Source organism: Schistocerca cancellata, chromosome 7 (genome assembly GCF_023864275.1).
Source record: "Schistocerca cancellata isolate TAMUIC-IGC-003103 chromosome 7, iqSchCanc2.1, whole genome shotgun sequence".
NCBI lineage: Eukaryota > Metazoa > Arthropoda > Insecta > Orthoptera > Acrididae > Schistocerca > Schistocerca cancellata.
The window spans coordinates 571,630,346-571,657,770 of NC_064632.1; the positions used below are offsets into that span (position 1 = coordinate 571,630,346).

General features: G+C 40.8%; 1 protein-coding gene across 4 annotated transcripts in view; it reads left to right on the top strand.

Annotated features, from left to right (window-relative positions):
- Positions 1 to 27,425, top strand: part of LOC126092506 (poly [ADP-ribose] polymerase tankyrase) — a 605,292-nt gene that overhangs the window by 493,475 nt on the left and 84,392 nt on the right. For all 4 annotated transcript variants that reach the window (XM_049908132.1, XM_049908133.1, XM_049908131.1 and 1 more), the window contains exon 8: positions 6,670 to 6,799. In XM_049908132.1, the coding sequence (XP_049764089.1) occupies positions 6,670 to 6,799 (130 nt within the window). The remainder of the gene's footprint in view (positions 1 to 6,669; positions 6,800 to 27,425) is intronic.

A 27,425-nucleotide genomic window follows, 5' to 3' on the forward strand; every position in this document is an offset into this window, starting at 1 on the left:
TGTAAGAAACTAAAGTAATCAAAATGCCTGCTGTCACAATTCTAAGTATATAGTGAGCATTCCTGTATCTGGCTTGGAGTGGCCCCACCCCCATACAGGATGTGTGAACAGCATATCTGTGTTTATAGTTCTAGCCACATCTGTCTGTTTCCTCACATGCTATAGGCAGATGTTGAAAGGAAGGTGGATTGATCAGAATCAGCAAAGGAAGGAACACATGGAAAACGCTGATAAGGAGGAGGGACAAGGTGATGAAATATCTGTTAAGACATAAAGAAATAACTTCAGTGGTACTAGAGGGAGCTGTGGAGGCTAGAAATGTATGGGAAGACAGAGATTGGAATATATCCAACAAATAATGGAGGACATGGGATATAATTGCTGCTCTGAGGTGAAGAGGTTAGCACAGGAGAGGAGTTAGAGACGGACCACATGAAACTAGTCAGAAAACTGGTGACTCAAAAAGAAATTGGTTTTAAATGACAGCCATAGTGTTCATGGCAAACTTCCTGTCTTTGCTGATAGGATTGCTAAATATTATTTATAATATATAAGTGCCATGTAGAGTCAAAAGCATATTGTATCCTGCGTCACTCATTGATGGTGTCAGAAATCTGTCCTTTTTAAAGATTTAAGTCCCCCCCCCCCCATAAAAACAAATCACGTGGATTAAGGACTGCAGCCGGCTGTGCTTCAGGAGCTCCATAACCACTCAAATATGAAGGAATTGTTCAGACTGTGTCACACATAGATGCAGAAGTTAGTGAAAGCACCATCATGTGTGAACAACATTTTTGTATAATAGGCCAGACTAACTTCTTCAAACAATTCTGCTAAAGAAATGTACAGTAACTACAAATATTACTGTTTTGTTAATCATGGTGGTAACATATGGGACACTAGGAGATGACTGATAATCCTTTACACAATATTGGCACTCTACAATTGTTGGTAATCCCTTATGTACATAATGTAAGGGTGTTCTGCTCAATCAACGTATCATCAGATGTCTTCCCTTGTGGAATAGGCTTCATCAGTGAAAATGATTTTTATTGAAAGATGCTGGTTTTGTATCTGCTGACTTATAATGAAATTCCAAAAGTTGAGCCTCTGATGGTAGTGTTTCAGCAATAACATCTGCCGCATCTGCATGTAAAAGAGGGTGGAACAGTACTCCCACAGCAGAGCTTTGTGATATTCCAAATACAGTTCTGAGATACTTGGTGCTTGTTTTTCATTGCTCTGCAACAGTTTGCCACAAATTCTATCCATCATTCACATTGTACATCAATTGGCTTCAGTCTCTAAATCCTAGAGGTGCCACAAATCCACCTTGCTTCTCAAGTATTTCTCCACTGATTAAAATGTTTCTATTAATGGGAGGTGCCTCTTGGGAAGTTAGTTTTGGTGCAGTGTCACACAGCTTCTACTCATCCATCTGAAATACCATAGATAAGTTCAGGGTGTATACGAACCGGGAAAAACCCTGGAATTTTTTCATCCGGGAGAAAACCGGGAAAAACACAGGAATTTTTTAGAATTCCGGGAATTTATCATTTTGTTTTCAGTTAAATTTTTGTAATTTTGATTGGTAAGAACCGATACTCTAACAAAGGATATTACTGTATCCCACTACTGCAGAATAATACTGCAGCAATAAAACATGAACGAGAGGAAAAAACTAAAATAAAACTTAAATTGAAAAGGAAATGCGTCATAACAGCAACAAAACACAGTGCTCATACAAGCGTCTGCCAACAGCAAAATGTGTCAAAGACTATATAATGTTCTGTAACAACAAATTGCCTCCGATGAGCGTGACGTCACAACTGTTTACATTAGATTCATTTTAGCAGTTATGAGCAGGATCATTCGCATGCGCAGTTGAGTAGTACCTTCTCCCACTTCTGGCTACAGAAATGTGACAGTGGGCTGTGTAAGCAGTCACAGCAAGCAGCTGGATGCTACTGGGAAAAATTTTACTGGAGCGCCCAAGCTGCCAGATTCTTGATGCGCAGCAGGCCCAGATCTAGGAGGGGGGCGGGGGGAAATTCATACTCTTGAGGGGAAAAAACCTTGTTTAACAAAGCGACTAGCATCCAGCGCATGTTAATCTATCGATTATTCATATGACTTTGAAACGCATCCCTGTCGGTTTTTGAACACATTCTGATTTCTGAATGAATCGCAAGTTGATTTGTGAATGTGTGCATAGTGTACATGATGTCTCTGTCAGGGGAATCCTCATCGCATGTAGAAACAAACTTTCCTACAGACAAAAGGGGCTATGGGAGCTGAGCGGAGTAAGGCCGAACGGATGAATTCCAACAGCTGTCTGATTGTGTGGTTGATTAGGTTTGCGAATGATGGGCGTTGTTATAATTACTAGCTAAATCCATAGATTCAGACTACAGGAGTGGAAATAAACGAATAACAGGTGAGAAAGATTACGTATTACCTTCTCGATGTATCCAAGAAAATGAAATATTGACAGAAAATGTTTGGCCAGATCGCTATACTAGTAAGGGCCAGTTGTACAGTCCCCAGCTAGCAGCCGCTGTCTGGAAGAAGCGCTGAAAACGCGTTGTACGAACATGTAGCAATGCCTAACCGGAGAATAATTGCGAGATAACTAAACTGGTGATTATGGCAAAGTTAGTGGATTTAACCTGCAAATAAGCTTTGACATTGACAGGAATAGTTACAGAATTAGTGATAACAAGACTGTTTGTTAGAACGAGGAAGGAGAAGAAACGGGGACACAACATAAATTATGGAACAATATGACGATTCCAAGTTTGTATAAAAATTTCGTACTACTACTTTTTGATCTGATACTTGAGAAACTGGAGCGTATGAATGAAGTGTGAAACTATTTCCTAATGTAAATTAGTAGGCCTAATAGGCATTTGATATTGGTACTTTGTGAATTATATTCTGTCGTTACAAAAAAGACCATTTGTGCCAAAACAGTTTCGTTTATTTGGTGTGTATTACAGTTGTTGCTGTATTAGAAAGGCCTATTTTGTTTTATCTAGCAGACAGTGACAAAATATATGTAATCAAATACGGAAACAACACCAGTCTTGGGTCCTATTTGCATTAACAGCTTTTTCAGTATTAGACAACGACGTTTCGACTTTTCATGTAGTAAAACGTTTGACGAACTTTGATGAGGTAATAGATTCTTTCGCAGAAAGGAAAGCACGCCATGTAAAGCTGTAGCAAGATTAGAGAGAAAAAAATTCTAGGAGCTAAGGATTGAAGAAATGTGTGTTGTCTTGCTTGTCTCATGTCTTTACTGGGTTTGTGTGTCCTATATTTAATTTTATGTCCCACAAAGCAGCAAGTTGTTAGCTGACAGGGAATAAAGAGTGCAAATTTTCTGAAGGGTTCTTTTTTTAAAGAAAAGAGGCACAAGATGTCAAACCTGCCGATTGTAAGCAGGAGAGGCACCACAGGACATTTTAATTTCCACTGCCCTGAATATGGTTTGATGGAATCCATAACAAAATATACACGTTTCATTTCCACAGAGCGAAGTAGAGTGACGTGCAATAGAAGAAAGCTGTGTGAGGAGGCGAGACACTGCCCTTTGGCACACTTACGAGCAAATAACATGTCTTGTATTCCCTCGAACACACGTTTTATGCATCAGACTCTTCAGAAAGGTGTGTGCTACAAAATGAATATATTTTTGAAAATTCGATTTTTTTGAATATTTGACGTCCTATCTCAAACGTCCTGGTTCGGAAATATCGTAGATCCGGGGCTGATGCGCAGAGTAGTCTGAGTTACAGTGGGGAAGTGGGTAGTCTCTCGTGACCCATGTTTACATTTAGTGATAGTGCTGTTTCTTCTTCGTTTATTGCTCTCACGTCTAATGAAAACAAAACAGATTTCTGTGGCTGGGAGCTATCAAGTGAATTAAAATACATTCACATAATTACGGAAGGCTGAAATATGTTATTAGTTGCAGATTTTATTTTATTTCCACCTTTCTGACAGTCAACCATTAATTGCCTTGCAGAACAAAGAAGCTATTTTTGTCGGTTTGCTAAAGAATTTTTCTTTTATTAATCTTTTCCGCTGAGGCAGACAATATATTTGAAACGAAGTGTTTAATTCCACACACTGTTCGCTGCATTTCAAGTGCACGTTTTCAACTTCTAGCACATATGGCATTATGCCATAATAAAGAATCAAATATGAGATAACACAGTACTGGTACTCCAAGAAAATGTACATCCCAAAAACCACATTTAAAAGCTTAATATTAGGTCGTGGCCTACTTAACTGGGAATCTGGACACACGAATGTGCACTTTAAATGTGCACATTTTAGTATGGGTCACAAAATTCCAATGCTCTTTGACTATCCTCTGATGTTTTGTTTCTTTATGACATAATGTACGATCTTTTAATGTTTTACACGTACGAACATATGGGCTCCCTACTACAACGTAGCTGCGCAAGTGCAGTGACGCCTGTCATCTGGCACTCGCTGGCAACTGCAGAAACGAACCTATTTCTAACAGGTCACGGCAAAATATTCCGGATGGTGGTTTGCAAAGCGTTACCATCAGAGTACCATTCTGGCCGTTACAACGGAGCTATGTGCGATAATGTACGATGAATTTCTTAAATCACAGAGAATTTGAATCTCATTTAAAAATCAACTCTTTGATGACAAGCAATTTAGATGATTTTCGAGCCCAGAAGATCAGACATTTCTGTCATTATTAAAAATTTTACTGACACATTTGTGTGATATATCTTAAATTGTAATACGCGCATAAAAGACCAACATTGGATGTGAAAGCTTAGATTCTCTTGCAGCGTATTAATTTTACTGACCACTATTATATTTGAAAGCTTTGTGTTTCGTGTAGCAACACTGTATATTAATTTAAACCATTAACTTTTTCTGTTTGTGTGTTCGCGCTACTTAACAGTGATGTTGCTATTGGCTGACTACATCACGTCTCCTAAGCTCTGAATACCCGCTGTCATCGGCTGGCGAGATCACGTGACGACTGGCTTGCAAAAGCGCATCGCAATCTCGATTTCAATGCTTCGGAAAGTAACATGCAGTGTTTGGTGGAATTCGAATTTATACTTTCGTAATACAAAAATATGCAGCGTACATGTTGCTGCACATCAAAGATCTTTCCAAAACGGGTTTTTTTCCCTGTGTTTAGTTTTCTAAAGCGCCGGGAAATGCTATTCCCGTGTATAAAACCATAATCATTCAAAGGGCTTACACAGTTCCGAGATACAATGTACTGCCAGTTAACAGGGAAAAAGTATGTTTTCACCCAGAAGAAAGTGTATTTTTAACCGGGAAATCCTGGAGAAATCCGCGAATTTTTTTTCCTTGTCTGCGTATACACCCTGAAGTTGCATGTTGCCATATACCTCATTTGTGAAAATTACCACATATATGATATTGCAAAGCATCCTTTAGCAGCTGTTGGTGCAGTGCATGTCAGCTAGAGTGAACAATGCAGCACTGATGTAAACAATATTGTTCCTTAATTGGTGGAATTCTATTTCTGATTGCAGTTCGAACTTCATATGACATGACACTGTACATTCAGTCACTGGTAGCAGTTTGTGATTCACAGCTTCTCATAGAATTGCTCATACTGTACAATGAGGTGACTTTCTTGCCTTATCAGTCCAGTACTGCCTGATGCAAATCAAGAGAATAACTTGTGCAGGTCATGATTTTCTTCATTATTCCTTTAAATGACTAACATTATTTTCTTTTTCAAAAAAATAATAATTCCAAGAGGAAAAAAACAGTAGTTCTACACTTTTAGTACATAGTAGTATGCAGTCCTTTGAGTATTTTTCCTCATTTATGATTCTTCCTAATTTATGGCAATATTGCCCTGGTACAGTCCATGGAATGGTACAGATGCTATGTGCGAAGACATTCTACACCTATGTGTATACTTCATAAGCCACTGCATGTACTCTACATTGCGGGTGGTTCTTTGTACCATTGCTATTCTTTCCCTTTCCTGTTCCACTCACAAATGGAGTGAAATAAAACGAATTGTTTCTGTGCCTATTCTGCCTTGTTCTGTCCTTGCAGTCTTTATGTAAGATGAACATTGGAGTCACTAGAATCATTCTGCAGCCTTGGTGCACAGAGTTGTATAAGTTGATAACAATTAAGTCGCTGATGATACTGTAAGTAGTTGTATTTTCTGGGGTGAGGATAGTGGTGATGTAAGTGATAATTTTTTGCTTCAGTGTGTTTGGTCTCATGAACAAACTGGCTTTCTGGTCATGATAAACAGAGATAATTTAAATTATCTTCTGATGTTAAGCCATACGAACAATTGGTGGTGTTTCTGGTACCTATTCTGTGGAGTGGCTGAAGAAGTTACCCCATTGTAAACACATCTTTATGATGGATATTCGGTGTTGTGTATCAGACATCGAATCCAAAATCCCAGTATGTAGATTGTAGCTCTAATATCTTCTGTGTCACTATGTTTCTTTCCACACATTGTTTGACTTACTACAAATTAGTGGTGTCATTTAATGCATTGAAATTGAGGTTAAAGATCTGTTTAGTGGTACACAGTGTAAACATTATTTTGTGGGTGTAATTGTATTTTTCAATATTTTCATGTGTTTTTTTTCCCTACTTTAGACCCTCCCTCAGGAAGTGCTGATGTGGAATGTCAGCTTCTGGAAGCAGCCAAGGCAGGAAACACAGACCAAGTACAAAGGCTTTTAACTTCCTATCCACATATCGTCAATTGCAGAGATCTGGATGGCAGGTAAGCCAACACAGAATTTGATATGATAATAAGTCATAATTATCTGCTTCGTCCACCCATTCCCTCTGCACTTTCATAAGTTCATCTTCATATGCCACTACCAGAACCAACATCAACATGACCAGTAGATATATTTTATCTTCTCCTTATAAACTATTGTATATGCTTTCTGACAGTGGAGAAAATTTACAGTACGTTGAAGGAGAAAGCAAAGTAAAAACAATCCAACACAGGCATAAGCAACTTGCTAAATCCATCATTGTCACATCTTATTTGATGGGTCAGCAAACGAGGCTTCAACACCAGTTACGGTTCTTAAACTTCTCTCCCTGTTCAGTACTGTCCCAGGTATGCCCCCTCTACCCATTGTCACATTTCACCATTTGCTCGTACCCGTGTCTTGAGATCTTCCTCTAGAAACTTGAAGTGTGACCATTATTATAGTAAGAACTGTGTCATTTACACAAAGGATGAAACACTACTACTACTACTACTACTACTACTACTACAACTACAGTACACTTACTGGCAACAACATTGTACAAGTTTGTGAATGCCTAATTTCCAGTTTCAACTTTCAGTTGTGTTTTTTTTACTATGTGCTGTTTGAAATATAACGGTTATACTTTAATGAGAAGTGAAGCTTACCTCCATTCAAGCAAAAATTTGTTATTCCTTATAACAAATGTGGGCTAATTCTTCATCTTTCAGATCTGCAGCTCTTGTCTTTTCTTTCTGCGTCTTCAGTTAACTTATGGGATATAGGTTCTGCCATTTTGCAAACACATTGTTTTTTACTTTTTACCCAGATGTGTTTCAGCACCTCCTTGTCGTCATCAGTGGGGTTTTGAATATTGAAAAGTGTAAGAAGTTGTTGTATTTTAGCTTGTAATTGATCTAACAAATTGAGGCCTCAAGAAAGGGTTTTTTTTAAAAAAACTGTGGTTTTTACATTACATGGTTTTGCAGGACCAACTGTATGGTGTCCTGTATTGATAGCTTGTCGTCTGCAAACCAAATGATGTAAATGTGAATTTCATTGGCGCGTTAACACATCCCTTGATTTTTTTAAAAACGTGATTTTGGTGTGTCAAAATGTTTTGCCTGTCTACTTGTTACTACTCATGTTTTGTTGTGACTGACCCTTCTTCTTTTGCATTCCAGGACACTGCACATACCTACAGATGTACTTTGTGTAATTTCTTCATTTAACACCATTTTACTTTGCAAAAGGCAGTGAGTGCTGTGTTGTTGTGTTTTCTAAACCCGTCAACATGGATTTGTTCCCGAGAGAGTTTGGCGCCAAATTTGAATTTTGTTTTCTCTCATACCCCCACCCCCCTCGCGCGCGCTTGTGTGTGTGTGTGTGTGTGTGTGTGGTGTGTGTGTGTGTGTGTGTGTGTGTGTGTTTGTGTTTGTGTTTGTGTTTGTGTTTGTGCGCGCGCGTGCGCACACATGTACGTTGTTGTTGTTGTACTGTTGTGTCTTGCATGTGGTCATTGTTTGTATGTTGCGTTGATTGGTGTTGTCTGTGTTGCGCTTTTGTTCATTTTCTGTTTTTAAAATTTGTTTGTTTAATTTCTGTATCATGTGGGGCTTGTAACTATTTTCCTCTGTCTGTTTTATTGTGTTGAGCTCCTGTGTGTAATTCAGTTTGCTTACAGGTGTTCTGTTGCATCTCCCCCCCCCCCCCCCCCCTCTCTCTCTCTCTCTCTCTCTCTCTCTCTCTCTCTTTTAAGGTCCATAAAATTTAGTGTGTTGTCTTGTTTCTAATTTGAAGTGAATTTTTGAGTATAAGTTGTTTATTTCCACGTGTAGCTGTTGTATATGTGTGTGTCTGGTTCATCAGTCAAGCACATTATGTTATCAACGTAACGGTACCAGTATATGATTGTATTTTTTTATTCTTATTATGTCTTTGTTGAACAGAAAATAATTTAGTGCTGTTATGGTCCTTAATATGGTTGCTATTTCCTTAATGTGTGAGACTGGTGTGTTTACTTGTTGTTTTAGTCTTTGTATGGTGATGTTGATTGTTTCATTTATTGGAATACAAGTGTACGTTGATGTGACATCAAATGATATGAGACTTGCTGTGCCTGGTATGTCTCTGTTCTTGATTGTTTCTACTAGTTCCAGTGAGTTTTTTAGGTTTCTCTTTTCATAAGTGGATATGTTATTTAGTAATGTGTGTGTATGTTGGACTAAATGGTATGATGTAGATGACAAAACACTACACTATGCAAAGGCACATTATTTAACATATTAAAGAAACTTTACAGAAAAGGCAACACAAACAGCCAAGGGAGCTTAGCGCCCACACACACACACACACACACACACACACACACACACACACACACACACATATATATTTAAGTAAACAAAATTCAGATTCAGTGCTAAACTCTCTCTGGAACAAATGAATGCTAGGGTTAGGAAACACAACACCATAGTGCTCAACACATTTTGTGAATCAAAAAGGCGTTTATGAGAAAGAAATTACACAAAGTACATTAATATGTATGTGCTTTGTCCTCAGAACACAAAAGGAGGAGGACTAATCACAACAAAATGTGAGTAGAAACAAATGTATACGCAAAACATTTCGACTTGCAAAATCTTTATTTTTAATTGAGAGATGTGTTAACTCAATGATAAAATTCACATTTACTTCATTTGGTTTGTAGGTGACAAGCTGTGTGTGTAGGACACCATACAGCTGGTCCTGCAAAACCGTATAATGTAAAATCATGGTGAGAAACCAAATGAACAAAAACTTCCTTTAGGCCTCACTTTGTTAGATCAGTTACAACCTGAAATATATTCACTTTTTACAGTTTTCAAAAAGCTAAAACCCACTGATGATGGCTCGGATGTGCTGAAACTTGTTTGGGTAAAAAGGAAAAACAAAAACCCAGAACATATACCCTAAAGTGGGTTAATTGCTTTGCACAGTGGCCAGTTTAAATAGTGAAGGTGTAGGGTATTATAAATTTGTAGAATATAAAGATCTTCAAAATCCTTCAGTTTCATATCTTTTTATCTATTTCTGTCTTAGTGTCAGTGGAGGCAGTTAAACATTACAGTACTTGCATAAGAAGACCGAGCCCATTGTTTCTTCGGGTGCTGTGATGCCACCCAGGTAAACTTACCAAAAAGTGCATATTCCAAGAAGTGTCACTCTTGTCAAAAGTTAATGACTTGTAAAGAATTACTCCTTCATCTCAGAGTTACCAACTTTTCATTACCTCAAGCCTCGTGTGAAAGAATGATTGATTGATGTTTCATTGACAAACATTTTGAACTATGGTATGGAAGCTAATACATGAAAGTTTGTAATGTGAGCCCACACTTACATCTGAAAATGGTAAAGATAGTTGTCACAAAATGGCTAGCTTCTTCCAACAAAAAGAAATGATTCAGCTTTATTTTTTTCTCCAAGCACCAAAAGCATTTGAGCAAGTAACTAGAAATGAGTGTGCATCATCTATGCACCAGGTGCACATGTAACAAAATGTTTCACAATTGTACAGCATTAGCACTTGTGCTACAGTAATCTTCAAAATTCATACAATTTTCTCATAAATCTCAACTTGTGTTTCATACCATGTGAGGTGGCACAGTGGTTATCACACTGGACTCGCACTCGGGAGGACAGTGGTTCAAACCTGCATCTGGTCACCCGAGCTTGTGCTCCGTCTCTGATGACCTCATTGTCGACAAGACATTAAACACTAATCTCTTCCTCCTCCTTGTGTTTCATACAACAGCATATTTGACCCATTAAAGATGTGTTATCATAGGTGAGAGCTGAATTTAGTTCCTACGATGTAACTGCCTGGCAATTGGCAGCAAATACTGTTGTACCAGGGGCAAAATTTCTCTTTGTTTATGATATAGTTTGAATAACTTTTAGGTAACCACATGGTCATCCAGACTGCTGCTGTATCGTGTCAAGTGTTTAAATCAGATAAACAAAATACTGTAGATCATCTCTTCTTCATATGAGTGACCAACTGAAGTGGTGTCATGTTTAGCAAACTCGATTTGCATTTGAGAGGGTGGTTCAAATCTCTGTCAGGTCATTTTAATTTAATTTCCTCAGGGTTTCTCAATTCACTTAAGACAAATAGCCTTTAGTATAACCTTCCATTTGTTGATTGTTTTCTCAAACCAAGACATTGCTCTCAAATTGTAGCTTATTCTTCACAACTGTGCTGGTCTGCCCACTTACAAGAGGACCTCATGACCTGGCTCTCTTTGATTTTCTTCGTACTTACAGGATGTGGAGGCCAGTTCCTGGACATCAGTTTCCTAAAGCAACAAATGCAATTCTTAAAAATCTCCTGAAAGTTGAAGATATCAGAGACCTGTTAAGTACGAAACGTTTTGTGTATGTAACAAAGCTGCCAGTAGTTAAGCACATGTAAAAAGACTTCAAATTGTGAGGTCCATAGTTCGATTCTTGCTAGAAGCAATTCTTTCCTATTGTTTCAATTCTCTTTTTGTCATCAAATAGAAACATTAGTTAACAAATATTGAACAATAATTTTAAGAAAAAGTAACATCATTCTATTTTTGAATACTGTTCACATAGAAATGCAGATATTCACAATAAATTAACACCTAGCGTGAAAATGTGAAATGTCAAATAGGAAATACAATTCTATGTTATTTCTAGCAATACCAGATAAGGCAAGTTGCTACTCACCATATAGTGGAGATGCTGAGTCGTGATAGGCACAACAAAAAGATTCACACAATTATTGCTTTAAGCCATTAAGTCCTTTGTCAGCAGTAGACAGACACACACACACACACACACACACACACACACACACACACACACACACGCAAGCACAAGCACAGTGTGGTTTTAGTGCTCTGAGACTGCAGACGTGTTGGCAAGTTGCATTTGTGTGTGTGTGTGTGTGTGTGTGTGTGTGTGTGTGTGTGTGTGTGTGTGTGCGCGCTGACAAAGGCCTTAATGGCCAAAAGCTATAATTGTGTGAATCTTTTTGTTGTGCCTATCGCGACTCAGCATCTCTGCTACATGATAACTAGCAACTTTCCTTCTCTGGTATTGTTACATTCCACCTGGATTTTTCTTTGTTTGATTTATGGTATTTCTAGAGATTGTACGGTATTATTGACGTATGTAATTTTTTTATAGAGTGATAAGACAGTTTTCGTGTCTCTAACAAATTTTATTTTCATGCGATTTGTGTTAAAAAATGAAAATTATTTAAAAATTTGATTCAAATTGTGTTAAATATCATTCCCATTTGATAATAAATATAGTATTTAAACAATAGAAAAAAATTGCTATCAGCAATAATTGGACCACAGTTTGTTGCAGGATTTACACACTGTGTGTCCTGTTTTCATTGATACAGTTAAAAACATTAGAACTGTTTGTACTTAACAGCATTCTGACATCTTCAGATCTTTGAAGGCAAGTTTTTGAGGGTTTCGGAAATATTCGTCATACTAGTTTAAGGAACTGATGTTTGGACAATGACCTTCAAATTCTGTAAGTATAAAAAATCAGAAAGGGTCATTCCTATGGTCCTCTTGTCAGTTTATCTAGCTTAGAAGCCTTTTGCTGGAGAGTGAAGGGAGCTTATCTTTTACCATCTGGCAATACATCCTTGGAGCGGAATGGAGAGAGACAAAAACATGAGAATTAGACATTTGGGAGACTGTGGCTGTGTATGAGAAAAGTGGTAGTCTAGTCTAGGAGTGCTAGAATAAAGGGTGTGCTGAATTGATAATTCCTAATCCATTTCATAATTGTCAGTTCCAGAGGATGGAAAATTCAGTGTTGACAGGTATTAAAGCATTTGTTTAAGACATTGTTGATGTCAGATACATAATGTTCAGCAAATATGTGGTTAAGTTTAACGATTAGTCACAATTTGGCTCGTCTATGCATGCTCATAGACAGGTGGATGGTTGGCATACCCATATAGAATGCCACACAGTAATATCTCTGCAGCCTGCTTTCATATATGGCTCTACCTGTTATCTGATATGAAATGACAGTGACTGGAATCCAGTAGGAGTTAATTGGTGGGTGTGAAGGACAAGTGTTGTTCCTGACCATCCATAGTAGAATTGTCCATTGGGTGCGCAAGAATGGCAATGGGAGGGACTAGAATGTTGAGCAGGTTTGGTTGGTTGACAAAATACTGCTTTGATGTTGAGAGTAGAACCCTTGCCTTTAGGTACTATAAGAGATTTGTGAAGCCTAGATGCTTTCTAATGCTAAAGTGGTGCAGGAGAGTCTATACAGAATGGACATTGGGAAGAAAAGTGTACATGAAAATTCAAATAACTGGTTAGGGCCAATCAATTTTTCAATTGCTCCAACAGCCTTCACTCATGAGAAGTCTCATGAAGAGACATGGAAATCACCAGATGGGGAAACCATAAACTAAATTGATCACTTGTTGATAGATATGAAGAAAAAGAAGAACATAAAAGATGTCAGGTCATACAGAAAAAAACAGATGGGGTTTACTTTCTACGTGTTAGGATGGCCAAACTGCAAATTCAATACTGGAGGAAACAAATGAGCAACAGCACACAACGTTTGATGTATATAAACTGTATCAGACTGAGGTAGCTAGAAAGTACCATGTGCCTGTAAGGAATGTGTGCGAGACACTTTTGCCGAAGGAACAAAGTGACAAAGTGGTTGGTGTTGATATGAGTGGACCGGAATAAAGGAAGGGGTGTCAGATACAACAGAGGAGGTGACGGGTGAAATGAATTGGAAGAAAAGAAATTGGTTTAATCAAATGTATGAGGAAACTGTAAAAGGAAGAAGAAAATCCAGAAACATGTGGATAAACAGTGGAAACAATCATGTAGAATATGTGAATGTGAAATGAGACAAAACAAGAATATTGAGGGCAGAAAAGAGGAAACATCTGACTCCCGCACCGAAAGAAAATGAGACAGCAGGTCAAAAAAACAGCAGTATACAAAGTATACAAAATATTAAACAAGTGGGAAATGGAAGAAGAGACAAGTCTCTAGTCATTAATGATAAAGATGGGCAGAGTTGACAAAGAAAGGATCCTAGAAAGTTGGACAGACTATGTTCTTAGTCTGTTAAATGCAGAAAACCAGAAGAGATGTTTCAGTAAACAGAACAAGAAAAGAACTATGAAATAGTTGGTGCTAATGAAAGGGGTGTGAGAAAAGCAGTAAATAGTCAGAAGAAGAAGAAGAAGAAGAAGAAGAAGAAGGTACCAGGAGATGATCAAGGAGGGAGGAAAGACATGTTCAGGTGTTGAACAGACTAGTCAAAAAAAAAAAAAAAAAAAAATAAATGGTTCAAATGGCTCTGAGCACTATGGGACTTAACATCTATGGTCATCAGTCCCCTAGAACTTAGAACTACTTAAACCTAACTAACCTAAGGACAGCACACAACACTCAGTCATCACGAGGCAGAGAAAATCCCTGACCCCGCCGGGAATCGAACCCGGGCTTGGGAAGCGAGAACACTACCGCACGACCACGAGCTGCGGACAGACTAGTCAAAATAAGATAAAAAGAGAGAGAGACCAACAGCTGTTATTCTACCAATCCACAAAAATAAAAGAAAAAAGACTGTAATAATTGTAAAATAGATTTCACTGCTGAATATGAGCTACGAGATCTTATCCTTAATAATAATGGAAAAACTTGAGCCATAAGCCAATGAAATAGCAGGGAATTACCAACCAGGTTTAAGGTCAAAAAAATCTACAATTGACCATATATTTAATATGAGACAGTATTGGGAATTTAACAAACCAGTATTTAACACTGTCATAGATTTTTCAAAGATAGACAATAGTGTCCATAGAGTGAGCTTTTACAGCATCCCTAGGGAGTTTGGAGTACGTAAGAAATTAGTCAAACAGTTAAGAACATTTACAGCAGAGGTGAAAGCTATAGTAAGATATCAAGGAGGAATATCAAAGGAAGTAGAGATAAAAACTGGGGTACAACGAGGTGATGCTTTGTCACCCATATTATTTAACACTGTCCGTGGAAAAGTTGTACACAAGACGAGAAAAGTAGAAAACAGCATCAGTCTGAATGGAAATCTGCAGATGCTAGTGTATACAGATGATATGACAGTTATACCAGAGTTGTCTAGAAAAGAAGTGATAAAATAAGTGAAGAACATGTAAAAACGGTGAAGGGTGTGAACAATAGTGCAGGGCAAGCGGGCTTAAGAATAAATCCAGAAAAGACAGAAGTGACGGAACTAATTAGAATGTGCTTAGGGATTTACAGGTGTGACAGACTAAGCTGAAGATAGCTGAGATCATATTTCAGCAGGTGAAATAATTTCCAGCTAGAAGTAAACCAACAAATTGTTAATTCATGTAATAGCTTAAAACCAATCCTGAAAGCAAACATAATCCAACAGAAGTTAAAATGAAATAATGTAATACAATAATTGCCCCAGTGAGGGTGCATGATATAAAAATACTGAGTACAACAAGAGTGATAGAGAACAACTGATTGTGTTTGAGAGAAAGATTTGTGGGCCAGTGAAGAGAGAAACAGGGTGGAGGAAACTAAAATATGAGGAATTGTACACTGTGATGAAGCAGACTAATATTATACAAAAAGCAAAGGTTAAACAACTACAATGGAGTGGACATGTTGCAAGATCAACAGATGATGTCATTCAAAAATTATTGTTGGTAGGAAGACTAGAGGCTTTGCACCTTTGGGGAAGAACACAAACAATAGGGAGAATGATTATGGGAAGACCTGCAATAACAAGGGTTCACAAGAAACTGGTTGGAAGTTGCTCAAAACAGCATCTACTAGAGGCAGTTTGTAAGGTTGGCGCATGGTCTACACGGTCCCTAATTGCCGATTAAGTGAAGTGTTTTTCAAGGTGTGGTTGATATTGGAGATTAGGAAGGTCCAGGCTGTGATATGCTTGTGGTCATAGCTAATTTTTCTGAGGACAGGAAAATATATTTGGTGGTTGTGCAAAATATTATCTGTCTGTAGTCTCTGACAACTGCCTCTAGTATTTGGCACACAATTAGTATTTCAAGTTGCAAGGCTGTTGGGGAGGGTTTTTTGATATGGGACATGTGACAGCTATAAAAATTGGGCTTTGAAGCACCGTATGAAATGACTTTAGCAGCAGATATTTAGATTCTGGAGGCAGTTTTTTTTATGAATCCTTTTCATAAAGATCTCATCAATGTATCTGAACCATAAGAGAGGTTTTATAAGAAAAGAGAAGTTACTATGGCTCATAATGTGGTTTATGAAGGAAGTGGCAGGTTTAGCATCAAGAGGCTGATGAAATGATAGTCTTCTGTGACAGCAAAGCCATCAGCATAAGGGATGTTGGTACACATTGACATATCATCCACAGTGACAGGCAAAAAGTATGTTGTTAAGGGCACAGCAACAATGCAAAGGCCGTGAAGAAAGTGGTTTTCCTTGATGTAGCAAGGGAGATTGCACAAAGTTGGTTAGAGGTGTTGGTCATTGAAGGCAGAGGATGTTTGATTGAAACATTTAACCAGCTATGGTGGGTCATACATTAGGGAGATAATAGCAACTGGCTTTGTGGAGCTTTCAGGCCATGTGGAAGATAGGTAGTCACATGGTTGTCTGTGTGAGGAGTGAAGGTATTCACATGATAGAATTTGTGAGAAACCTAATGTTTCGAAGAGTCTTTAAAGATCACACTGTACTTCTGGGACAGGATTGTAGACATCGGAGCATCAGAAAGGTGGCAGAGGCATTCAGCCACATAGTGACTGCCGTCCATAACCATAGGGCTGGAGACCTTATCAGTGGAGAAAAAGATAGATGAGGATTAGTTTTTGGTCATGAATAGCTCTTTGTGCTACAACTGCGACGCTGGACCCAATGGGAAGGAATTTGGGGAATGAATGTACCACCACCCCCATTGATACAGCTTAAGAACACAAGTTCAAAAGATAGGTTTATTCTAATATGCCCTGACAAATAATTATTTAGTAATGCAAGAAGTGTCATGTAATTTTGATGACATAGTATTCTGTGGAAAGACAAAACATGACACATTTTGCTGCCCTTCTGTACACCAAGTTGGTGAAGATTTGTAAAGATATTGGGTTTCCCACATTGATTTTTCAGCAAAGCCACCAACCAGTGTGCTCAATTGTGTTATATTGCCTTTGGTATGCCAGATTTGAACTTAATACGTAGTGTATGTAGTCAGTAATGCACTTCCTAATTTACAGCAGAGGGTCAGAAAGTAACACCTCCTATTTCTTTTCTCCGTCATTAAGTTGGTAATCATGAATTAGATGCACTTCACAAATGTGTTCTACAGCATACTCCAGTAATAACATCCTACATCAACAAATAGCAGCACAGTTTAGAAAATAACTGACCACAATGTACGTATAAGACAGCGTTCTGTGATTGAAATCCATACTGCAGAAGGTGAAATGTACAATCACATATGTGAAATGCTGAAGGCGGTGTATGGACATGCTATGGCAGACTTCAACACTATTAAGCGACAGGTTCATTGCTATAAAGAAACCGACAAGCAAACACTGTTCGCTTGTGCAATATATAGCAGATGGCCAGCAACTGCAGTAAATTCACACAACATCCAGTGTGTCGTGATAACTGCTGTGTAACAACAGATAAATTTTCATCAGTTATCGATTGGTAAAGTTAGTGTGAAGGCCATTATTGAGAAACTGGATTACTCCAAGATTTGTGCATGCTGTGTACCAAACACATTGAACAACTAGAATAAAGAGGCAAGGAAAACTGTTGCATCCAATCTGTTGGCAGTACCTCAGTTTGGGCCACTCAAAGAAGCTCATTGGGTGGCATCAGTTTGGTATCCAGTGAAGTCAAAACAGGCACATTCAAGGGAACTGTTGTATTATAATGGGGGGAGGGGGGGGGGGGGGTGCTGTTTACATTTTATGCAACATTGTGGCACATTGAAACAGTCGATCACAGTAGGTCTATCTCCCAATGTATCAATAAGTGTCAAGTGCCATCAGTACTAATATTTTGATTGTACACACGTTAAAGAATAGCAAAATTTGTTTTATACACACATATTTGTTCGTTAATTTTTAATTCCTAAATGTTGAATAAAAATAAATTTAGATGAATATATGGCAAAGGGTCATGTATTGCTTTTTATCCTCTTTGCATACACTTTTTACTTGTAATATGTAGTAAACGTTGAGTCTCGGACACACACAATGAAAAGACTGCTATACCTCTTAGGTTTCAACTAAAGGCCTTCTTCTGAAGTAGAAAGCATTCCCCCCACCCCCTCTTCCCCCCTACACACACACACACACACACACACACACACACACACACACAAATACCACTGTGTCTGTCTGGTTATAACTGCGTGTGATGGGAGTAATAATCCAGTGACAAGGTTAAGGAGGCGGTGCTGCTGTTGTAGGTGCGTGCAGGGACATGTCAGTGGGATGTTAAACACTAATCTCCTCCTCCTCCTCCTCCTCCTACAGCCTGGTGATAGTCATCTCTTATCCCATAAGATGCAGGGCTGCTTGTGAAAGCAGTCATGTGATCTACAAACAATGTGCTGCTTTTTACGTAGGCATGATGACTAACAAGCTGTCAGTCTGCATAAATGGCCACCAACAAACTGTGGCCGAGAGACAGCTGGACTACCCAGTTGCTGAACATGCTACCCAACACAATGTGTGCTTCACATCAATGTATGCTTCACAGTCTGCGCCATGTGGATCCTTCCTACCAATATGAGCTTTTCTGAATTGTGCAGTTGGAAACTCTGCCTGCAATATAGCCTATGTTCTGTAACACCCCTGACCTCAACCTTCGGTAGTCCGTGTCCTCCACTTATCTATCCCTTTCGCCGCTCCCACTCGAATACAACACAGCCTTTTGTTTCACCAACACACCCCATCCTTTTCCCCTTTTGTATACTTCCCACTGTGTCCCTGCATGCTTCTACAAGCAGCACTACATATTCCCCCACCCCACTTGCTTGAGTTGTCAGGATGGCATTCAGCTCTCCCACTTTGGTATCCTAGATTCAATGGGTCGGCAAGGGCTTCAGGAGACCATTGGAGTAGTAAAGTGTCTGCATCAAGACAGGTAACTGTTTGTTGTCCCAATAAGCTGGAACAGTGGCAGGCCCTCGTCAGGTGGCACAGCCGCTGGTATGGCAGTGTGGTTTTATTGTGCTGCCAGCGAGATGATAAAGTCCTGCCCATCCAAGGCACGAGATGGGATGTGGCAGGCATCCAGGGAGAGAACCCTGGATTGGTGGCTTGCTGGTGGTGACTGATGCTCTCCAGCTCCCCAGTGACTCGGTGGCTACGAGGGCTTCAGTTCAATTGTTGGTCCATCAGACAGTGGCTGGATCTCCTAGGCAGGCAGCCCTGCCAGTAGATGGCAGAGCAGTGGTGACCTCATGGGTGGAGGCACACACTGTGACACTTGGCAACTCAATGATTCACACCAGAATGAGTTTAATGTGTTGTGGCTGCAGAAGTCACATATGCTGCATGCCAAAGTGTCTCTGGTTTTGGTAATTGTCCAGACACTGATCAGAGAACTATCCCCTAAACTTAACCTCTTTTTCCCCTAGAGACCAGTTCAGCATTCCTCCTGGAGGCACACCAACTTATATTGTAGGTACCTTCAGTGTGTGTGTGTGTGTGTGTGTGTGTGTGTGTGTGTGTGTGTGTGAGGGGGAGGGGGGGGTCATTTGCTTGTGGTGGGACTACTCAAGCAGAACAGGCCTCAAAAGAGGTCCCACAGCTTAGAGGAGGGAGAGCTGTTTCTTTAGGGTTGTGTCAGGTATGCGAGCCTCGGGTTTCCTGAACTGGAGACTGGTCCATGCCACCAGACCTCTTCTGTTTTTGTAAACTGTGGGTGTTCTTCAGGGACCACATTATGTGTGGCAGTGGAACATTGTATGTTTTGGAGTACAGGGACCTGACTACACTGAAGGTACACACCCCTATAAGACAAATCTCAATTTCTAGGAGTGCTGTATGCTGAATGGCTGTTAAGGTAAAATAATCTCTAGCCGTCCACCTCGGGGCACTGGCCACCTCCTCCCTCCCTCCCTCCCTCCCTCCCTCCCTCCCTCCATCCCTCCCTCCCTCCCTCCCTCCCTCCCTCCCTCCCACAGTTGTACAAGACTTGCTCAGGTGCTTGCAGCTCTGTCTGGGCCGACATTTTTTTCCCCTAGCGGATCGTGGGATCCCTATATTGGGCGGCCTCAGTACTGCATACAGGACTAGTGTACTGTCTAGTAGTACATACACCCACCCAATGGAGAGAGTTTGGATAGTCAGTCCCTCCCAGTAGTAGTCTCAGAATTGTAGCAACAGAGCACTAGCCTGCCATAAAATTTTCATTGTAATCAAGAGAGCAGAAGGAACCTTTGAGAGAAGGCCTCCCTTTTCTTTATTCACAAGCCGTTGGAGAGTATTACAGAGTCCTTAAAAAGCATTAAACGGCTTTATAATCAAAACACTAACAGTTGAAATGCCATGTCACATAAGTATCCACACTTCTGCAATGCAAGGCTTTAAATGACTACCCTGTTGTAGCTGAATTGCATAACACCTGCAACTTCTGTAAAGGCATGGTGACCTGCTCAGATATAATGGAGAGGGCCTAGAGGAATTATATAAATAATGTAGAAATGTGAGTGTCATTTAAATGCAGAAATATGTGAGGAGAGTCAATGGCACATTGGGAAAACTGCAACATTTATCCTAACGTTCAGCATTCTGGAATTACCTGAACATATTCTTGCACGCTATATCTATCTTCAACTTCGACCATTTATTCCCAACGCAGTGCGATATTTTAAATGTCAAAGATTTGGTCATACCACTATGGCATATAACAGGGAAGGCTGTGTGTGGAAATTGTGGAGACCCAGCACCTGTACACTTCCTACAAAATGTATAAACTGCCATGGGGATCACTTGGTATTGAGCAGGAACTGCAGCACCTATAACAAGGGAAGGAAAATACTAGAGTTGAAATTTAGGAGATGCGTACCCTATGCTGAAGCTAAAAGAGCTTTCATAGCTCTGCAACCTCCGGTGTATGCTACTTCATTTGCATCGGCCCTTAAGAAGCCAGCCATCAAGTGTTATGCCTCCACACCAGACCACAGATGTGAGTAGGTGTACACGCATTTGTCAGTGTTGCAGGGGGAAAACTACACTTGACCCCCTAATCACTCAGACATCGTAAACAATACACTTGGAACCTCAGCCAGTATGCCTGCACACCATCGAAGGCACACTTAGCTGTCCCTCCCTACTCATGCAACCAACTCCTCCCATAAGTAAGGAAAAGTCATGCAAAAAGTCATTGAAAATCGAAGAAAGTGGCAGCTAAACCATTGGATCAGTGAGTATTGTCCCAATTCAGTTTCTGATTTTACTGTTGGCGATATTGATATCCACATGGGTGAAATGGACAGCCAGGGACCGTATAATATTCACTCTGATCTTTTGGATAAATCGCCCCTGCCAAGGGAGGGAGCATGACAAGGACAGTCGTTGCTAATCAGTGGCTCACAAAGTGACATCCGCAGTGGGACTTAAATGGATACTGATTTCACTTAGAAGAATTGCAGATCCTGCCTCCGGAGAGACCGTTCTGCATCTTACTACTACAAACTCATTTTAAAGTTACCCATAAGCCTGCATTAAGGGGCTGGAACAATGATCTTACTGGAGGCAGGGCTAAGGATGGGGTGGTTGTTTTCGTCAATGACAGATGCCCCTCCTCTCCTGTCCTTACCACATCCCGATAAGTAGTTGCCATGGAAGTTCTCACACCAGCTTAACATTACAGTGTGTTCTTTACATCTTCCACCTCATGATCTGTTGAGTACAGGTGCATTGACAGAGCTCTTCTGCATCGCCCCTGCCCATTCCTCCTCATGGCTGACTTCTGTGCACACGTTGTGTTGTGGGGCTCAGGTACCATTTGCTCCAGGGATCAAATTATCGACTGCCTTGTCAATTTAGAGGGTATCTACCTTTTAAACTCTGGTCAGATGGCACATTTTTATACAGCTACAGGGTCATCCTCAGCCATTTACCTTTGTTTTTGCGTTGCAGCTATTGCAGACTCAATTCAGTGGGAACTGGGCACAGATTTGCTTTCCAGTGACCACTTTCTAGTGTGGAGACACCTGCTGACACAGATGGTGGTCAACAGGAGACTGATACTTTAAAGGGCAAATTGGTTGTGATACAGTCAGCAGGCCATCTTCAACCAACAGGAATGTGCCCAGGAGATTGTGGACTATATGACCTATGTGATCCACTGAGCTACCACTGATTCCTTTGCCCAGTCTAGCAACAACCTCAGATAATGGCTTGTTCCTTGGTGGAATAAAGAAATAGGGAATTTCAGGCAAGGGCAGTACACCTCTGGTTATGGCCTTGTTGAGAAATTGAGTCTTTGTGGCCACTCCTAAAGACGTGGCTCAGGTTTTACCTGAACACTTTTTTACTGTCGCTGCATCATATGGACAAATTCTTGTGTTTAGATGTTCCTTAGGGTTGTGGTGATGTGGCTCTGCTTCTTGTTGTGTAATTAGGCAGTCTACCATCTTCAACTCTTTTATGTGGGAATTGGAATCACTTCAGTCCGCATCCAGAGATACTGGTCCAGGACCGGATCAGATTCATTATATCATGTTCCATCATCTGTGCCATAGAGCCAAAGGCAAACTCCTATCCTCCTCAAACAGATCAGGTTTGATGGACGGTACCCCTCCACTTAGGAGCAGCATTATTAATTCTGTTATGGAAGCCAGTCAAGGATTCTACTAACCCTAACAGTTACTGAGGTGCAGCCCTTTGGAGTAGTAGGGATAAGGCTCTTGACCACCTGGTCAGCCACTGCCTTCTCAAATTCCAAGTTACCTGTGCTGCTCCTGGTGCAGTTTTAGGTGCTATCATTCTCCCCTTGACAACATAAGTCTACTGGAGATGGTGATACAGGAGTCCTTCTTACACCAAAACCATTTGGTTGGTTTGTTTTTTTCTTGAAAAATTGTAAGTCGTCAGTTAGAGGTACAACATCCTTGTCAACTTAATGAATGGGGACTGTGGGGGTGTCTGTCACTTCTTATCCAATCCTTCCTCGAGGGCCAATGCATTCGATATTGTATTGGTGCCTTGTGTACTGCTGTTTTCAGGAGACTGGAGTCTCCCAAGGCAGTGTACTCAGTGTCACACTGTTTGCAATTTCTATCAGTGGCTTCTTAAGAACTCTGTTAAATGCTGTGTGGGGAGCTGACAGGTATCACCTCTTGCAGTTTTATAGGGTATTTGTCAAATCGTGATAAATTATGGCAGAGTGGTTTAGGGATCAGCCTGTATTTCCTACCTCAGTATGTTAGATACTGTCTGCCATGAGGGCATTCAGATATTGACTGGAGCCCTTCAGACCAACCCAGTTCAGAGTTTGTGTCTACAGGCCACTACACTATGTTCAACAGTGCCTCCTTCTGGCCCAGTATGTCCTGAAAAGCTCATCATTGCCTCAGTCATTAGCATTTAGTGCGGCAGTCCATCCCAACTTTGAGTGGCTGTCCAGGAGCCAGCCCCATGTGACTAAGCCATTTGGGATACTTGCTACAAACTTTCTCACACATCTGGATATATCAGACTTCTAAATGTGAAGCCAGGAATGGAACAAATTGCCTCCTTGGCGGATCCAACACAAAGGCAAGGAGGTGGTCTTACACTGTGTAACTGAACACAGGATACAAGGAAATGACACAGCTGACAAACCAGCCAACAGGGATTGTGTTCTGCTATGACATGCCATCTCCTTGCGTGCCTTCATCTCAGTGTCTGATAGAATAATCATGTGTTAGAGGGAAACTGAATGGTTATAAGTGGTCACTCAAACCAACCATGCAGGTGTGGTGGACTTCATCCCAACCTCACCGATAGAATGTGCTGCTCACCAGACTTTGCATAGGAGGTTGCCCAACACATTTCCCACTTCCGGTGAGACGATCCACCATGTGCCACTTTCAAATTTAGCTGTTATGGCTACATATGTTTTATTCACTGAGATTAAGGTAACTCCTAGTTTGGCTGTTGATCTGTGTGCCATCATTGGTGACACCATCATCAGTGTAACGTGAGTTTTGAAAGTTTGTGAACTGTCAGACCTCGTACCTGAAGTGCTGAGGGTGGGAAGTCAGTGTGCGTTGGATACATAGCTTGCTCAGGCAATTTGACATTTTTACTGGTTGTTTTCTGTGTAATTGCTTTGTGCAGCTTTTTATAATTGCTAGTTGGACTCTTATGCTTTATAAGCACTTCCACCTGTGGGAGCAGCTCTACCGCCCCAAGTGAATGGCATGATGACACTTTGTAAGGTGCTGAGGATCATGCTGTTGAGCATCCCACATGCATCATCCATGCAGTGTCATGCTACATGAGCTCTGCAATACCACTGATATATTTACAGACCACAGGTGCTTCAGCAGCTACAACCTGTACACTGCACCTTAATACAACTCTTTAATACTCCACAATACTTCCTCCTTGATGTAACTCCCTAATACCAGATACATTCTCCCATCATGCCATACATAATTTCAGACAATATTTATCTTACGTAGATTTTCTGCTGTCATGCCCACTGAACTTCAAGGGACCTAGAGCTGGCCAATGGCCCATCTCATCCATGATATCTCAACACCTTTCAAGGCTGCTCTGAGCCAGTGTCAAAGTTAAAAATCTCAAGCCAAAAGGTACTGCTTTAACACTGATGTACATTTTACTTTGTCAGCACTATACCACATCTTACAACTACCATATTAGAAAATAGAAGAAAGCAGGAGGAGTGTGTAACAGAAACGAAAAGGAAGAGAGGAACTTTGCACACAACGCTGGCATCAACACTGCTTGCAACAAACTGTGCTTACAGTGACCAACTGTGTACATTGGCCTAAACCTCCCTGATACCCACGGCCTTCCTTGTTTCAACAAAGCACTCTCCCTACACTGCCGGGCATAATTCCCTTTTTGCCTATATACTCAGCGTATCATTTTGTGTGATTCAGGAATGGACCACAAGACATTGTGGGCTACACTGCATACACACTACTAGTTTCATTTGTTCATCATCCCTTAGGCCCTTGTCAGGTACCACACCAGACTTTATACCTGACAAGAAAAATAGGACAACAGGAAGAGGGCATATCCAGGAATGACAGATGCAAGGAGTCCACAAGCGGTTATAGAAAGCACATGCTGCTACATACATGCATTACTGCTGACTCCAGAATGTAATGGCCTAGGGTGCAATGACCTCTACAGAAGAGCAGAAGAGTCATTCATCATGTTGTCAGGATAGCATTCCACTTTCCCACATGGGTGTTGTGAGTTTGATGGGTTGGCAAGGACTACTATAGGAGAAACTGTCTTACTGTCCCAGCAAGGCTGAGCATCTACAGATATCTGAACTTGTCCGATGGCACAGCCTGGTGTTGATCCACAGCATCTGTGTTTCACAGACATGGTAGAGTTTCGATCTTATGAACTCCAACGGCCAGTGTTACCATCGAGGATGTCAATAATTGTTATACTGCACTTGACCAAGGGGTATGATGGCCTTGTGCTATGGCATACCTCAGTAGAGTGTCAGGAGCTGATGTGGAAGCATCCCCAGCTTGTTCTGGGTCCAGTATTTATCCATGCCAAATTGGGTGTGTTGTGTGGTATTTCAGCTCCAGAAGCCACATGTGTCACATGCTAAAGTATGCCTGATTTCAGTAATGGTCGAGGCACTTTCCGGAGGCAGGTAGTGACACCCAGTGAGTGACTGGCACAATGCTTAGCCAGCATCTTGCTGCAACTGGCCTGCTTTATGGCATTGAGCCCTATGCCTAGGCCTGTGATGTTACAGTCACTATTTCCATTGTGGAAGTGGTATTTGAGAGAAATGTCTTGTAATTTGACGCTTAAATTTTGTGGAAATCTTAATTGGTTCTGTGATCCTGTTAGGAACAAAGGCACATTATGGCTAGCACCCACATCAACTATTTAGTTCATACTATGTCACAGTGTTTTGCTTAATTTGTGAAATAGCAGGAATTGCATTTGCTGATACTACTGAAACTGTATAGACGATTGCTATGCCAACTCATACCAAAATAGTAGATAATGACACAGAAGGGTTTCAGAAATTGCAAGCTCTGGAAGTAAAAGAAAATGGCAATGTTACAGAAATTAGTGTCAGTTTAGTCATAAATAATTGATACTGTTTGGCATTTGTTTATGTTTAGGAAAAGGAACCTGCTACCCTAAAGATCAAAACATTTATGACACATTAAGTTGTAGATAGGCACAATTCCAGGACACTTACACAAAGCTTTTGGCCAAAGCCTTCATCAGCAAAAGAGAACCAAACACAAGCAAGAAACTTCATGCACAAGGGGGAAAGGGAGTGGACCGAGGGTAAGATAGGTGGGTGTGTTGGCAGAAGGCAGCAGAGGCTGGGAGACATGTATGGAGAGGAGATGATAGGATAGAGGGGGTAGAAACTTTTGGGTGGAAGGTGTGGGGACAGTATGTTACTGTAGGTTTGAAGCTGGGATAATTACAAGTGTTATGGATGTGTTGTAAGGATACCTCCCATATGCACAGTTCAGAAAAGCTGGTGGTGAAGAGGAGGATCCACATAGCTCGGGTAGCAAAGCAGCCATTGAACTCAAGCATGTTACGGTCAGTGGCATGTTGTGCCACAGGGTGGTCTCCTTTGCTCTTGGCCACAGTTTGTGGCAGTGGCCAAACCTCCTTGTGACAGCTGGTTGGTACTCACACCAATGTAAAAAATCTGTGCAACAGTTGCAGCAAAGCTGGTAAATGGCATGGCTGCTGTCACAGGTCACCTAGCTGATGATGGGGTAGAATAAACCTGTGACAGGAATGGAATAGGAAGTGACGGGTTGGTGGATTGGGCAGATTATGCACCTGGGTCTTCCACAGGAATATGATTCTAGTGGCAAGGGATTGAGAGTGGCATATGTATGGACTGTTAAGTGGAGGTTGGGTGGGCAATGGAACACCATTTTAGGAGGGGTGGGAAGTATCTCGGGTAGGATATCACGCATTTCAGAGTATGATGATAGGTAATCAAAGCCCTGGCAAACTATGTGGTTCAGTTGTTCCAGTCCAGTGTGGTATTGGGGTAGTGGGAGGATTGGGGGTGTGAGGAGAAATAGTATGGGACATCTGTTTGTGGACTAGGTCTGGGAGATAGTGCCTATCTGTGAAGGGCTTGGTGAGACACAGCGTACTTGGAAAGGGAGTTCATGTCACTGTACGTACACCATCCCCGGATGGCTGTATGGGGGGGGGGGGGGGGGGGGATTTTTTTGTTGTGAAAGTGATGACAACTGTCGAAATGCAGGTACCTACATCTTAGTCATCCGTATGTCACTCCGACTCCCAACCCCCATGCCACAAGGATCATATTCCTGTGGAAGACCTGCCCAATCCACCCACCCAGCACTTCCTTTTCCAGTCATGTCACAGGTTTATCGTAT